The sequence below is a fragment of the Gadus morhua genome, chromosome 12, assembly GCF_902167405.1.
Source record: "Gadus morhua chromosome 12, gadMor3.0, whole genome shotgun sequence".
Classification (NCBI taxonomy): domain Eukaryota; kingdom Metazoa; phylum Chordata; class Actinopteri; order Gadiformes; family Gadidae; genus Gadus; species Gadus morhua.
This window is the reverse complement of record NC_044059.1, coordinates 11164080-11180446: the sequence shown is the minus strand read 5'-3', so window position 1 is coordinate 11180446 and position 16367 is coordinate 11164080. Positions and strand designations below refer to the sequence as shown.

General features: G+C 45.9%; 1 protein-coding gene across 1 annotated transcript; it reads right to left on the bottom strand.

The window, feature by feature from the left end:
* Positions 1–1694: 1694 nt before the first annotated feature.
* On the bottom strand, positions 1695–14596 carry comp (cartilage oligomeric matrix protein). Its single transcript, XM_030373432.1, has 19 exons — positions 14263–14596; positions 12722–12795; positions 12078–12129; positions 11241–11389; positions 10457–10594; positions 9809–9886; positions 9287–9439; positions 8679–8783; positions 8345–8452; positions 7628–7787; positions 7179–7297; positions 6888–6940; positions 6227–6420; positions 5155–5333; positions 4604–4652; positions 3860–4056; positions 3125–3297; positions 2361–2500; positions 1695–2009 (listed from the first exon to the last, which is right to left on the bottom strand). The coding sequence occupies exons 1-19, from the start codon at positions 14324–14326 to the stop codon at positions 1951–1953; spliced, it is 2244 nt and encodes a 747-aa protein (XP_030229292.1). The 5' UTR covers positions 14327–14596; the 3' UTR covers positions 1695–1950.
* Positions 14597–16367: the final 1771 nt, after the last annotated feature.

Here is a 16367-nt window from a genome sequence, read left to right as displayed (position 1 = left end):
AGAAAAAAAGAAAATGTATTCTATATTTTCTTCTTTAAACTGTTCGTCTATTGTTTGGGCTTGGCTTGTCTCAGTTTCTTTGTTTGTCGTTCTGTTTTTTGAATCCGTACGGGAGATGCAAAACTAGAAAGGGCTTTTTCCAGTGCAGCTTGCTCTCCTGTGAACACAGGTGGAACAAATACGCAGTCCGAATGTACTTTAGCTTGGCAGCCATGTTCCCTTAAGCTCGCTCCCGTTGAATTCTACCCTGGGCTTGATTCCGATGCTCCGTCACAATTTCTCAGCAAACGTTGCTCATCTATCTGTCACATCATACGTCTAGATGGACACGCCCACTTGTGATGTCAGAAGAGGCAGATTTTCATAAACGGCTTGTGACGGCTAATCACACTCATACCTGGTGGTAAATTATGTCACCTTTAATGAGGTTGAGGCCGCTCAGCCGTCCATCTGTCCTGATTCCGTGGGGCTCCTTGATAGCGCTACGGCTGCGGCTCCAGACTCGAGCGATGAAGCCTGAGCTCGAGGAAATTAGGAAACTCATTAGGAAAAATAATTGGAATCCAGCCCAGGTCGACCAGACTGTTGATATTCACCCAGGAAGTGATTGTTGCTCTGCGACAGCGTTGTTAGTCTTGCAAAGATTTAACACTTAAAGATTTAAAAACTAGAAACTGCCACTCACGAGTATTGTACAGAAAGTAGTCACAAATTGTATGCTGTTCACAATCACTTATTCGATTTGGCTCTGCTGTTGAAATGAATTAAGAGGGATGGTTCATGTGAAGGTGTTTTTGTCCCCAAGTGTACCTGTAGTTACTGACGTGTTTTTATTTTCTCAATACAAGATCCTGGTTTGTAAACGTGTCATGCTCAAATCATGTTGAAATTGCGAAGGATATCAATGTTTGTCCCAGGAGGGGCTCACTACGTGGTAAAGTGGCATACTTAAAAGAAAAAAAGATACGGTGTTGTCCTAATGTTTGGTCAACGGGAATTTGTGAGTTTTTATGTTGTGCAGCTCGTTGTTCCAAGGGTTTGAAATCTGGATATGTCCCTTTAATGACAAAGGTTTTTTTTTAATGTCTGCAATCCATTGAAACATGTGTACGGCCCAGGCAAACCAGTTCTGTTTTAAAGTCAACTTTAAGCTTCTAGTGCGGCTAGCATATCACTGTTGTCCAGTTAGTCCTAGTACAAGTTCTGTAGTATTTATTTGTTGCAGTGTGAATCTCCTCATGTGAACTGTTTGTTTATTATATAAAAGAAAATGTCAACAAAATTGAATGTGGACGACAGACTTTTTCTCTGTACATACGTCCGTACAAATGTCCGTTGTCATTTTTGATCAAATTGTGCTGGAAATGCACAATGACTCAACACTGTCTTCAAGATGTTTTTAAGCCCATTTCTGCGTGTTTATGTAATTATAATTATTTCTCAATTTTGATTTTTAAATACAATGCAAAACCCGATAAGTTAAGCAGCAAAAGTGTCAACAAGCCTTTCAGTTTTTTTTATTATGATCTATAGCTACATTATATGAGGCTTTTGTAGTATTTAAAAATAATCAGTTAAGTAAAAAAATATATATATATTTTAGATAAAATATAATACGGACAAGGATTTCCAAATACATTATTTATTAATCATCTGCAACTCTTGCAATCTTTCAAATTCTCCCGATCATGAAAATCGTTATTTATATTTATTTTTGGCAATATCAATCAAGACTTAAAAAAAGCACGAAAAACGTCAAAGGATCAACATTAGCATCAATGTAAAAAAAACAACGTAAAAAATTCAGGATTCACAATTATTTATTCGCCATCCTCATTGGACTTATTCTGCATTTAAAACTTCTAAAGAATCTTTTGAATTTTCAAATTCTAATTTTGGGGATATAAGGTTCCCAGAATTCCCTGGCCTCCGTCTCCGTTCAGCTGTTGCCTAGGAAAACAGCCGAACCTGCTGGCCCCTGTATGATTCAAAGTCCTCAGGAAGTGTATCTGGAGGCGGTCAAAGACAAACAAAAGCAAGGTTATCCCTCAACACCAAGATCGATGAACAAATTAAAATGTTTCATTGGCGGGTCATTTCCACTGTGTTTGTCATTGCAGATTCAAATCGGCTCCAATTGGTGCCAATTCAAAACGACTAAACCAGCCTAAAAAACGTTGACATTGTTATAAAACGCCTATTTGAGATAGAGAAAACGCCAAAGTTCAATGTACATCTAATCCAATGAGAAACAACCATTACATCAAACCATTGCATTCCATTGGTTTGCTCTGTCTTGTTGAATACTACCTAATGTAAGCTTCCACCACTACTGCTACTGCTACTCTCTAATGACTCACCGTTGCAGCGGTACCGGAGGTTGGCCCAGATGATGTTCTCCTGGGAGAAGCAGAAGACCCCCAGCCGGCCCCCCCTCATGGTCGTGTCGATGATGATGCCCGTGTCCGCGACCATCTGCGTTCCCTCGAAGAAACGCACCCTGTTCGAAACACGGAGAACGTTCGTATCGGCAGACTCACAAACGGACGATAAAGGCTTGATGGATAACGGGTATCATCCAGAAGATGTGACTGCTCTGTCTATCCATCCATCTTATCCAGACTATGGACAGGGCAGGGTGGCCGAGTATTGATTGGGTTCTTTGACGACCTTCATTCGAAAGGTTCTGGGTTTGAACCCCATTTTGTCCGTGCTGTTTACCTGAAGACCCGCTTGAGCCATCTGCCTAATGTCACTCCCCTACCTGATCATTGATGAGGAGGTACATGAACATCGATCCAAATATTTTTGGAATAAAAGCATCTGCAGATCAGTGTTGTAAACGAATGCTAGCAATTGCAGGTTTTTATGGATTTCCCCACCTCTCAATGCTTCCCACCAGAGCGTGAAAACATTTTGAAAAAGCCTGTTGCCTAATTATACAAGATTGAATCTTTCAGAACAGAGGAAGGAACCCTCTGAAACAGATTACTCTTACGCATCCTTCTAGCTAGTTGTACCGGAACGTAACCAGATGTATCCCTCAAGCTGGCGTTACCTGAAGGATCCGTCTAGCTAGCGGTAACGTTACCAGATGTATCCGTCGAGCTAGAGGGAACGTTACCTGATGTATCCGTCGGCAGGCCGGTGCTGGAGGAACCATCGGTACGAGGTCTTGTCCTTCCAGCCCACGTTGCGAGCGTCTTTCCACAGCAGCTTCACCTGGTCCGAAGTGTCTCCCGTGTGCCACAGAGAGTTCCTCAAGTTCTCCCCTGGTCCCGTGGTCGACTTGACAGCCTGGTCACAAGAGGTCAGAGGGTTATTGAGGCCAAAGTCCAACATATTTTTTTTATTGGTCCAGTGATGATAAGTAGGCTCTTCCATATTTGAATTAGGTCAGCTGTTCAGAGTATAATCTGTAAATCTGTAAATACAGAATATTATAAAAGTTATAGGTTATTTTTCCAGATTATTTTGCCAAACTGCATCGAAGAAATGATAATATAATCATTCATCTCTGCCATTAGCCGGGCCAGAACCCTGTTCTCCAGCCCCTGTTATGCCCATTGATAATTATGAATTTACTCTGTGAAATCAAAGACTCAAAGAATTTATTCAGTATTAACTGCCAAAAAAATACTATTTCTGAAAGGCTTTTCTTAACTGCCATGAAGGTATTTCTCAAGTTTCACCTAAGGTGATTCTACATCCAAAACTATTTCTGCCATAAACTCCAAACTAAGGTATGCAGCCAAAAAAGTACTCATTGGCCTTTTCAAGATTGTCCAAATGCAGACGTTTCAAAATGTCCTTGGCAAGACAAAAAAACTATCAAAAGAGGTACAGCCTGCACACAGACCTTAAGCTGAATGCCTGGCTCGGCGACGGCCCGGAAGGGGTTGGCCTGCCAGTAGATCTGCTCCACCTGCTTCCACATCACCACGTAGAAGCTGGACGAGTCCTGGTAGCCGAAGATGAAGCCGGCGTAATCGTCATCGGTCACGGTGTTCACGTGGAACGTCCCTTCGAAATCCACACCGCTGAACGCTGTGTAACCTTGGCAAAAGATAGAAAAGGATTCAACAGGGAGACGTGTGAGCTATTTTATACAAGTGGAGTAAATATGATATATTATAAAAATCTGCTTTTAAAGTATTTTGATCATGGGTGCAAGGGGAGCTGACGTTTTAAAAGGGGCGCCAATCACTTGTAGGATTACACACTCACCTCACAGGTTAACATGCAGAGGTGATATTGAACCTACAAATACATCCAGTGATATTATGAGCAATTCACACAGATGCATTATGCAGGGCCGGGAATCAAACCCAGATATCTTCAGGGGGACACTGGCACCTCCAGAAGAAGACGGTGGATTCTCAAACGTCTGTTTTAGAATCGACACTAATATCACTCCTGATTTAGATGTCTTATTAATGGGCTCATCACTTCTGGATTATATCATGGGATGGGAATAGCCGTGTGCCATCAATGGTCGGATTAGAGGAGGCATTCCTCCAGGGGCAACACATGCCCTCCTGCAGTGCACCCTGGGTATTTTAGGATGATTATACAGCAGTTAATCTCTAGCGCCTGGACTCACCAACTGCCAGTCCAGGGTCACTGTTCATGGTCTGGACGATCTCTCTTCCCTGGGGAGAGAGAAATGGGTTGGGTTTCATAGTTGGGTGTAAGGTGTTGTCCATTTGACTTTCAGGAAACTGAACCAAGGTTTAAGTGTCTCCCATAATAACCAATAGATAGATAGCTCTTTAAATATACTTCCATGATGTATTTTACTTTTTAGGGTTAAAACAGCAGAAAAAGCTTGAAAATATGTCATTTTTTTCTTCACATGCAGCACTTTACATACTTTTATTCATAATTGAAATTAAAATTCTGGTTACAGTCTTCTGATGACCACGATTATGATAACCTTTCACATATCTTGTTACGACGTGACTCTTGAACTTCCCATCTAGGATTAAAGTCTTAGTTATGGTTCCATGTTGACGCAACGCAAAGACCATGCAGTCGCTTCGTTCTGCTTCGGGTCCGCAAGGACGCAATGGGTCCGTAAACCCCCGTTCAACGTACAACCATAACTGAGCCTTCAGGAGGCAGATCTTCTGGTGTCTCCCGTTCAAGGCCCACCTGGTTGAGGACCACCCAGTTGGGGTCTATCTGGGCGTCTCCCTCGGGGTCCAGCACCACCGTCTGGTACTCCCTGAAGTCCGTCTGCGTGACCTCGGCGTTCTCCGGACACACGTCGATGGTGTCCACGATGGTGTCGTTGTCAAAGTCCGTCTCGCACACGTCACCCACGCCGTTACCTGACACACGGGCGGGGAGGGACGGGCGGACAGAGAGACGGACACACGGCCACAGAGATTTATGGATCGCCGGGTCAACAGACAGAGAGATAGACAGGTAGATAGAGGGACAGACGGGCAGACGGAAGGACAGACACTCACACACACTCCAAGACATACAGATCCAGACATAGATATATATAGATAGATGGACAGGCAGACAGATACACAGACAAATAGACAGACGAATAGAAAGATAGCTGTCGATCGGTGGATGGAAGGACTTACAGACAAACACATCCAGACTGACTGATGTAGAGACAGAGAGACAAGACAGACTGATGAAGAGACAGAGACCAGAGAGACTGATAGAGAGACAGAGAGACCAAACAGACTGATAGAGAGACAGAGAGACCAGACAGACAGGTAGAGAGTCAGAGAGACCAAACAGACTGATAGAGGGACAGAGAGACCAGACAGACGGGTAGAGAGTCAGAGAGACCAAACAGACTGATAGAGAAACAGAGAGACCAGACAAACTGATAGAGAGACAGAGAGACCAGACAGACTGATGAAGAGACAGAGAGACCAGACAGACTGATGAAGAGACAGAGAGACCAAACAGGCTGAAAGAGAGACAGAGAGACCAGACAGAATGATAGAGATACCGAGAACAGACAGGCAGTTAGAGAGACAGAGATACCAGACAGACTGATAGAGATAGGGAGACCAGACAGACTAATAGAGAGACAGAGAGACCAGACAGAATGATAGAGAGACAGAGAACAGACAGACGGGTAGAGAGACAGACAGACATCACTGACACACATCAAAACAGACAAGTTACTGACAGAAACTGTCCAGAAAGACAGACAAAGAGGCACTCTGCAGACAGACAGACAGACGGACTGTACCATCTAAGTCCTCCTGCAGGGGGTTGGGGATGAGTCGGCAGTTGTCGGGACCGGGGGGCAGGAGGTCCGGGACCCCGTCGGCGTCGTCGTCATCGTCGCACTCGTCCCCCTGTCCGTCCTTGTCCGTGTCCAGCTGTGAGCTGTTGATGACCGCCGGACAGTTGTCCCGCGAGTCCTGGTGACCATCGCCATCGCTGGGGAAACCACCGCCCCCCCCCCCCGGGAGGTCAAGGGTCAATGACGTTATAATGTCTAATTGTTGCGTCATTTACATTTTTCTATTTAATTTCTTTTAGATATGGATATTTATGTTTGGTAATTTTTTCCCAGTTTTCATTCTACAAGTTCAGCCGTTACACATCAGATATCTCCAGTCAATTTAGACTATATTGGGACAGAAAGAAAAGAAAGAGAAAAGGGAAGCTGGGCTGGGGTCAAACAGGGCCATACATAGCCAACGTTTAACATCGGGGAACACACTCAGTCCCACTAGGCTATCAGCATGCATCAGAGTTCGTGGTTACTCCAATAATCAGAATACGTTTGAGTGTATCTCAGCCCCACCAGTAGGTCACTGAGGACTGAAGTCTCTGCTCAGGGACTGAATGCACTCGTTAATAAATGCTTCACCAGGCGTCTCAGGGTAAGGTAGTCGGCTGACCTGTCTTTATTGGTGTCGCAGGGATCCCCGATGAGGTCGTTGTCCACATCCAGCTGGGAAGGAATGTAAGAGCACTGTTAATGACTGATAATACCCATAATGCTTTTCTCCATAATGTACATGTATCTTAGACCCCTCACAATGCAGGCTTTGGGGAATACACTCATCCATACACTCATCCACATCCAAAGTTTAAGTGGACATGAACAAGTACGGTATCTACAGGACTTGGTGTATAGGAGAGTGTGTTTGGTTCGTGTTTGGTTCCCTCGGGCGGGGTGGTGTTAGTACCTGGTCGGGGTTCGGGACGTAGGGGCAGCTGTCGCAGGCATCGCCAACCTTGTCCCCGTCCCGGTCGATCTGGTCGGCGTTGGGGACGCGCTTGCAGTTGTCTCTGTGGTTGAGGATCCCTGCGGTCAACGGCAGTGGGGGGGAGAGGGTCTGGTCACATGATATATCGAGTGCTCCTATCGTGTCTTATACCTTCATATCCTACAGAGCACTCTATATAGAGTAGTGTTAGGACTCTTCTGTATATGAGGGTTATGTGTCTTCAAAGTGCTCTGTAGACCTCATTTTCTATATCCTAAGCCAATCAGAGGGCTTTTTACATGAACCTTAAAATATGATAATAATATATGGGCCTAACAATATATATCTGCGTTTGTGTTTGTAATAAGATTACAAGTATGTTGTGACTATAATCAATCAAAACAGGACGAAAGACCCATCGCGCTGACCATCGCCATCGATGTCCTCGTCGCACTCGTCTCCGAACTTGTCCACGTCGGTGTCCTTCTGGTCGTTGTTCTTGACGGCGCGGCAGTTATCACAGGCGTCGCCGAAGTCGTCCTCGTCCACGTTGCGCTGGTCCACGTTGGGCACTAGAACACAGTTGTCCTGGCAGGAAGAAACACGGGGAAGAGGAAGCCATGGGTCAGTCACAATGAAAATCTGATGCTGGACTCCATGCTCTGGACGGATCTACGATTGATTAAATGGACTGGTTCAGTTTTGTTTAGAATCAAGTCGCTGTGTTTGACCCCTGGGGGGTTTATGACATTTGAGGAAATGCAAGCTTAAGTCTCTCTAGGAGTTTATTTACAGATTTCGAAGATGTTTTACCTATTCCTTTTATTAAGGAGCAGGTAGGGTACATACTGTGCATACAGGTAAACAGCGCATATTGGGGATCGAAACGACATTTCAACTTCATATCACAGATCAAAATATGGGAGTCTGTGTGGTTGATGGCTGTTTTAAGCAGCCTCACCTGGCCCGAATCAGACTGATTGGACTCTGGGGCTAGGCAAGACTGCACCTCACATCGTCCACACACACTCAAACGGAAAATAAGCTTAGCATGTCACCAGCACCCATCTGGTCGCCAAGCTAGCTTGTGTGACTCCCTGATTGTGTCACTACTGATGCAGACAGTAAAGTAGTTGACCTCTGACCTGTGTGTTGAGGATTCCGTCTCCGTCTGCGTCTTCATCGCAGGCGTCCCCCATCCCGTCACGGTCGGCGTCTTCTTGGCCCGAGTTGGGCACCGTCAGACAGTTGTCCTGGGAAACAGGATATATGTTATCGTCTGGAACATTCTGATCATTTAATTTAAACATTCTAAGGCAAGACTGAGAGATCTATCTTGTCAAAGACTTCAGAAGGAAGCCCATACTGCTTTCTTTGTTGCAGGGCTAGATATCTTTCTTGATGTTCAAGGAGGACAGAAATGTTTCTACGGACAGACATGTTTCTGGGGACAGACAGGTTAGTGCGGGCCGGTCTCACCTTAGCACAGTTCTTCTCCGGACAGTCCAGCCGGTTGTCGGGGAAGCTGTCGATGTCGGTGTCCGGTCCACAGAGGTATCCGTTCCCGGCCCAGCCAACTCCACACTGAACAGACGGTAAGGGAACCCAAAGCGTTTAAAGAACTCACACACTGCACTCACAGCCACAGCCCACTCCACACTGAACAGACGGTAAGGGAACCCACAGCGTTTAAAGAACTCACACACTGCACTCACAGCCACAGTGTGCTATTGTGTATGGTTCCAAAATGATTCAGATAAGTAGAATTTTCTTGTAAACTAGCAGTAGTGGTAGTAGTAGTTGTATTAGTAGTAAATAATAATAATAATACATTTAATTTAGAGGCGCCTTTCAAGACACCCAAGGTCACCTTACAGAGCATATGGTCATCATAACACACTAACTAGTAGTAGTAGTAGTAGTAGTAGTAGTAGTAGCAGTAATAGTAGTAGTAGTAGTAGCAGTAATAGTAGTAGTAGTAGTAGTAGTAGTAGTAGCAGTAATAGTAGTAGTAGTAGTAGTAGTCATAGTAGTAGTATGATGGTAGTAGTGTGTGGTATGTAGACGTATGATGACGTGTCCTCTACCTGACACTCTATCTTGCCGTCTCGGAGCACGATGCACTCGGCGCTGGCGTGGCAGGGGTTGGGCTGTCCGTTCCCACAGGCCCGCTCCGGCCTGCAGCCGCGCTTCTGGTCCCCGATGTAATCCCTGATACACGGACCACACCTGTAGGAGCCCTGGGGACACACAATAATGCACACGTATAGACACACACACGCACACGTACACACATACACACACACGCGCGCGCGCACACGCACACAAACACACAAACACAGACACACTCATGCACACACATACACCGTAATGTTGTTAATAAAAAGGGTCAGAAGTGGTGCAATATTATGAAGTAATTCTCACATCCAGACAGACAGTTTACTGCCAGAAACTGTGCAGAAAGACGGACAAAGAGACACGTAAGACAGTAATTCTCTCAGCGGCACTTCCTTGCCATTCAGTTCAGTGATAATGTGATCAGCTTTTCCCGAGTTTCTATATCCACCATTCGTTTGCTGTTGTCTCTAAGTCGGCAGGGAGATACTCACAGGTGTGTTCATGCACACTGAGTTCTCCACACATCCAGAGCTGGTGGGGTTCTCGCACTCGTCGATGTCCCTGCACACCTTCAGATAGGAACAGAGAAGAACATCATGAACATAAGGAACCCAAGATGATTAATACCTAATCTAAGATGATAAATGTTTTACTCATTGAGCAGACGGCTCCTGATTCGTTAAGATCCATGGCAGTCCTGGGTTGGACCTCTTAAGCTGGCTGCGGACATTGGGGGTGAAACCCAGTAGCTCTCGACCTTTGAACCCACTAACAACTGCACTTTCTTGCCTGCCTCATTATATTTACAATCACATATTGATTCTCAGTTTACAGATAGATAAATACTTTATTCATCCCCTTGGATAAATTCAGGTATCCAGTAGCTCACCAAGTCACTCAACAGACAAAGTGACAAACAAAAAAAATAGACAAACAATAAAAGTCAATCAAGTTAGTCAATAAAAAGTGAGCAACATTGCACGTAATTGACATTGCATATAAATAAAAGCCAGAGGTCCATATAGATAAATAAATAAATATAACGCAGTAACACGTTGTCCAGTGTGAGTGGGGGTGGGTAATAATATCATTGTTAGTGAGCTGAGTGCTAATGGCGGGGCTCCTCCGGTGAGTCTCACCTGCTTGTTGGCGGTAGCGTAGGCTAGCCCGGCCCCCTGGACCTGGGGCCCCGTGTACCCGGCGGGGCAGGCCCCGCAGCGGAACCCGGGGGCCGTGTTGACGCAGCGGACGCCCATGTGGCACGGCACCACCGTGCACTGCGGGGGGGGCAGGAAGCACAGGTCAGAGCTACAGCGGCCCCTGGAGGGGGGCGGCGGGTCAAAGGTCAACCGGGGTCATTGTGGACCCCGTTGGAACAAGTTGTTTGGATTTTCTGAAAAAATGCCCGAAGTTATTCATCAAAAGGGGCCAATTCCTAAGAACACAAAAATATGTGATTATGTGTTATTATATTTGTGAACATTTTGGATTTTTCTTGATTTCAGCTCTTACACAACAACAAGGTGCATCCATTTGCTTCCTTTTCCATATCTCGAGGTTAACTTGGTTAACTGATGGTTAACCGCAACAGGCTAACCATTCCAAACAGATGCTTGTGTGATCTTAGGGCTTGATTAGCATTTTTCTGACAACTGGCTACCTTCTAAGCATATTTTGCACAGGCCTCAAACCCCTCCCCTTAACATGAACATATATAACTTGGACAAGAACCTAAATCATGCTCACTTAACAAAAGGTAATGGGCAGTGCCGTGATCAGACTACATCAACTTCATTGATTATTTTCAAAAGAAGAAAACTAGAGCCAATCACGACAGACCTTGCATCGAAACCAACCCACCACATCCTACAAGCAATGAGCAAACGGGGCGGACCCCTGAACTCGGGTCTGTGGTGGTCTCACCTCGTCCACGTCCGTGCAGTGGGTCCCGTTGCCCACCATGCCGTCAGGGCAGGGCCCGCACTTCACCCCCTGGGGGGTCTCCATGCACTGCACCCCCGGGTGGCAGGGGTTGGGCACGCAGGAAGGCCGCGGTTGGTGCCCTCCCATCCCTGGGGGAGGAAGAGCGACGGCGTGGGTGAAGGGGGGGTCGCGGAGGGGAAGGTCCTCTCTCAATGTAAAAACGTTGTACACCTCTAGTCTAGATTCGGTGTACACCTCTAGTCTAGAAACAGTTTACATCTCGAGGCTAGAAACGGTGTACAAGTCTAGCCTAGAAATGGTGTGTATCTCTAGTCTGGGAACATTGTACATCTCTAGCCTAGAAACAGTTTACATCTCTAGTCTAGAAACGTTGAACAACTCCAGATTAGAAATGTCGTACATCTCGAGTCTAGAAATGTCACACGTCTCTATTCTACCAAAGGGAACTGTACAAACTGAGTCTAGAAACATTGCACATCTCAAGTCAAGAAACACATACATATCGAGTCTAGAAACGTACATATTCTCCAGTCTAGAATCATTGTACATCTTGAGTCTAGAAACGTCTATATTAGGATAAGGAAATTATTAAGTCATCCCAGATGGGGAAATCACATTTAGTCTTCGTTCAGAGGTCCTTTGCGGCTTTGTGGAAAGAGATGGAGAAACGTGGGTAGAAACAGAGCATAGGATCAAATATCAGACCTGAGCCTGGGAGGCAAGCCTTCCCTCCCAGCCTCTGAGCCTGCTAATGGTGGGAGCCTCTGTTCAGCCACTGCTCATCTCTCGGAGGGGGCTCTCTGCTGCTTCACTCACCGCACGCCTCACACTCCATCACCGTGTTCTTCAGGAAAACTATCTCCCTGATCTGGGAAGAAACAAGGGAATGGAACGGGATTCATGAATAATTTCAGATCTGCTCTGCTTTTGATAGTTGATCTGGACCCCCAGAGTGGTTTTCCATCTCTTACACAATAATTCACATTATTGTGTATGAGACACACACATCCATAAATACATACATACATTCCTTACACACATGCATACATACATACATACGTACATACGTACATACATATGTACATACATACATACATACATACATACATACGTACGTACGTACGTACGTACGTACGTACGTACGTACATACATACATACATACGTACATACATGCATACATACATACATACATACATACATACATACATACATACATACATACATACATACGAACATACGTACATACATACGTACATACGTACATACATACATACATACATATACACACACAGTTCACTGTTAATAACATTGGATCAGAATTGGTGCTGTATCATAAAGACTTAAACTTAAACATGATGAAGTCATCGTTGAGGGATGTTCCAAATAACCAGGACTCGGTTGAAGGGTGAATGTGGAGAATGAATGTTGTGATGAAGTGGTGAAGGTCTGGTGGGCTCACCTGCTGCTTGAGGAGCTCTTTGATCTCGTCCAGGACCGCGTTGGTCCCTTTGATCTGGTTGATTATTTCTCCATCTGAATGAACCAGAATGAAATGGTGAACACAGGACAGGATCCAGATCATCGATGGACTCCTTCACCATTTGGATAACATTTGTTCTGCCACATTGTTTTGCAGAATATGAATTCTCCTAGATGAAATAACAAGGTTTCAGCTAGTTGAGTTAAGTTTTGGTTAGGAGCATTAAATCACCAATAAAAAAACATTATAGAAAGTACCGACAAAAACACTTAGACCACTAAGAATACCTCCTAAGAATCGTTGAAATTACAAAATTTCTACAATCTCGAAATTATCTAAGTCCAAAAAATAAAGAAGGAATGAAAAGAGAAAGAGAAGGTGAACTAGAATGTGTGTGGGCTGCTTGACCGTCTGTGTGCAAACAGAGACATTCCTGGTGTCGAGGTTCTCCATTAAATAAATAATCCACTGCAGTTCTTCATCGGGGGCCAAGATCAACCCCAGCCCCCCCCTCCTCAGACCCCCCCTTCAGCCGGTGGGCGCAGGCTCTCTGGAAGGTTCCTTTTTCACACACTAAATCTAAATGTCGTCCAGGCGCAAGGGCTTGGTGATGATGTGTGTGTGTGTGTGCTTGTGTGTGTGTGTGTGTGTGTGTGTGTGTGTGTGTGTCTGCGCGTGTATGTGCGCAAAGCACATGTTCACGTTTGTGTTTGCCTGTTTTTATATCTTCATATGTGTGTGTAAAGCCGCACCACAATTTTAAGTTTCAAGACGTTTCTCGTCATTCCCCTGAAAAATGTACCAGTTCTCGACGGCTCTATCTGGGCTACAGAACGAGGTTATCATCAGAGGTCGCTCTGCCTCCTGGTGTCATCTGCCTGCTCTTATTGACCTGGCCGGGGCCCTGAGGAGCCGTATAGGGGCCCCCCCGGAGCCCACGGGAGAGGAAGTGTGTTCTTCCCATTAGTACCAGGTCTGTTTACCAAATGGATTCCACAGATCAGCCCCAACATACGAGCCTGTCAGAGCACGGCTCGCACACCGTGAATCAGCCCCCCTCCGGCCTTCCTGGAAGGCTTTCCCTGTACATCGCTAAGTGATTCTAGCAATGTGATTGATCTATTAGAGGAAATAGGGGAATGAATGGAGAATTTAGGTCATTTTTTTTTGATTTTACGCATGAGCAAAATAGTCAGTCGTTATGTGAGTGTTTTTGAGAAACTAAGTAAGTAGTTATCTCAATTAATTGATTCAATGACTAAATTAATTAATAAATAACTGATGAATCCATTCATTCCACCTTTATACGTTTAACTAAAAGCAGGACTCTTTTACCCAGGTAACTCTCGGTCTCACTATGTGCCAAACTAAAATGCCTGCGAACAACCGTTCCCTGGCAGGGTATCATCATAAACCTAATTTCTTTAACTTCTAAATCCCCGTCCACCAATCCCGGTCCCCCACTGCGGGTCATGTGACCACTCCTGGACCTGATGCAAGAGGCTGATGGTTCATCTCACCTCTCTGGACCACGGCGCCGCAACCCCCACAGAGCAGCGCGCTCAGCAGCAGAACGACCAGCATGGTGCTCCTCCAACACGGCCCTCAGGACCCCCACTAGAACCTTCTCTCTGCTCCCACTCGGCTCCTCACTGGTCCTCTCTGGGCCTCACTGGTCCTAACTGGTCGTCACTGGTCGTCACCGGTCGTCTCTGTTCCTCAATGGTCGTCACTGGTCGTCACTGGTCGTCACTGGTTGTCACTGGTCGTCACTGGTCCTCTCTGGTCCTAACTGGTCGTCACTGGTCGTCTCTGGTCCTCACTGGTCCTGGCTGAGCTCGGCTGAACCTGGGTCTCCTCTCTCTCCTCTTATCTCCTCGCTCTGCTCTTCTCCTCCCCGGCTCCTCCTCGTCTGAACCGTCGGCTGACGGGGAGATCTTCTGGAGGTCTTGGATCCCGCCCACAAGCGCCGAGAGGTTGTGTTCCAGGTTTGAATCCCCCCAGCACCACCTCCACCATCTTCCCCACCCCCACCCCCACCACCACCACCACCGCAGAAGTTTGATGTCTCTCCTCCTCTCCTGCCCTGCTTTTTAGATCCTCCCCCTGCCCCCCTTCACCGTGGTCTCTCCTCCATCTTCTCCAGCCTCAAGGCCTCTGTGGAACTTGGAGCGTACCACCAGGAGGGTGGTGGTGGTGGGGGGGGGGGGAGGTTTGATTCGCCCCCTCGTTTTGTGGTGTTGCTGCACCGTGTGATATTAAAGTACGCACTCACACCGTCATGGCAGGTTGCGCAAAGGTCAGACTCCAGGGTTAATACGCTTAATAAAAACGTTAAAACATCAAATCCCTTGGGTTGACAATGTAAAAGGAAATGTTGCTCTGTACGGGAATTGTGGCCATTCAACATCAGCTGGCTTGGACTTATAAAGATCCAAAATGTACGTGTATCTCTTCTGGCAATCTATACCTTTTTCCAGACTTGTACCTGCAGCTATGGTCTGAAGAAGTATTCATCTTTGGGAATACTTCATGTGTTTACACATTAGACTCTGTGTCAACTGATTTGTAGTCGTGTGTGTGTGTGTGTGTGTGTGTGTGTGTGTGTGTGTGTGTGTGTGTGTGTGTGTGTGTGTGTGTGTGTGTGTGTGTGTGTGTGTATGCGTATGTGTCTGTGTGTGTGTGTGTGTGTGTGTGTGTGTGTGTGTGTGTGTGTGTGTGTGTGTGTGTGTGTGTGTGTGTGTGTGTGTGTGTGTGTGTGTGTGTGTGTGTGTGTTGTTGGGGTTTGCCAGTAATGTCACCAGCAGATGTTTGTAGCATTCCTCTCAGGCACCCAGGAGGCTGTGGTACAGATCACCCACACTACACACACAACACAATACACAGCACACAACACACTAAACAAACACACAACACACTAAGCAACACACAAAACACCCGACTACACACACAACATCTACACTACACACGCTAGACACAGAACACCCACGCACTCTAAATAATTCATTCGCTACACAACACACGACACACAGAACACCTACACTACACAAAACACCACACACTTCATTCAGTACACAACTGAACTAAATACACCAAGAACTACTAAACTACACTCACTACACACTTCATTCACTACACACTATAAACTGACCACAAAATTCACAATTCACAACACACAGTAAGCACAGAGCATCACAAAAACCTCCATGCGATCTTCTTATTCTCTTCCTTTGCCCAAGCGTCTGCGTTCTGTCACTATCTATCTCGCTCTCACTGTCTCTCTCTCTCTGTCTACCTGTATTATGGCTGCATGTATGTATTTTATACACACCAACACGCACACATGCATGCACAAACACACACACACATACATGCACGCACACGTCCACACACACGTCCGCACACAGGCACACATACACACACACACAAACACACACACAGACCTGCACGCACAAAAAAAACAGGGATTGTTTGCTTTGGGTTTTCCATGATCACTTCCACTGCTGTGTGAGCTGTAAGGTCAAAGGTCAGGTGTCACGGCCTTCTCCAGTGGTCACTAACTATGGTTTATGACCTCCGCTACCAAAGGGTCGACAGTAGGCCAGGGGAGTTCCTGGCTTTCCAA

What these genes read in the sequence shown, in the direction of transcription:
- comp (XM_030373432.1), bottom strand. Translation starts at nt 14,326, where the DNA reads ATGCTGGTCGTTCTGCTGCTGAGCGCGCTGCTCTGTGGGGGTTGCGGC. An exon ending in AAGAGCTCCTCAAGCAGCAG is followed by an intron (nt 12,130 to 12,721) that starts GTGAGCCCACCA and finishes GTTTCTTCCCAG; the next exon opens with ATCAGGGAGATAGTTTTCCT. An exon ending in CCTGCAGGAGGACTTAGATG is followed by an intron (nt 5,334 to 6,226) that starts GTACAGTCCGTC and finishes CCCGTGTGTCAG; the next exon opens with GTAACGGCGTGGGTGACGTG.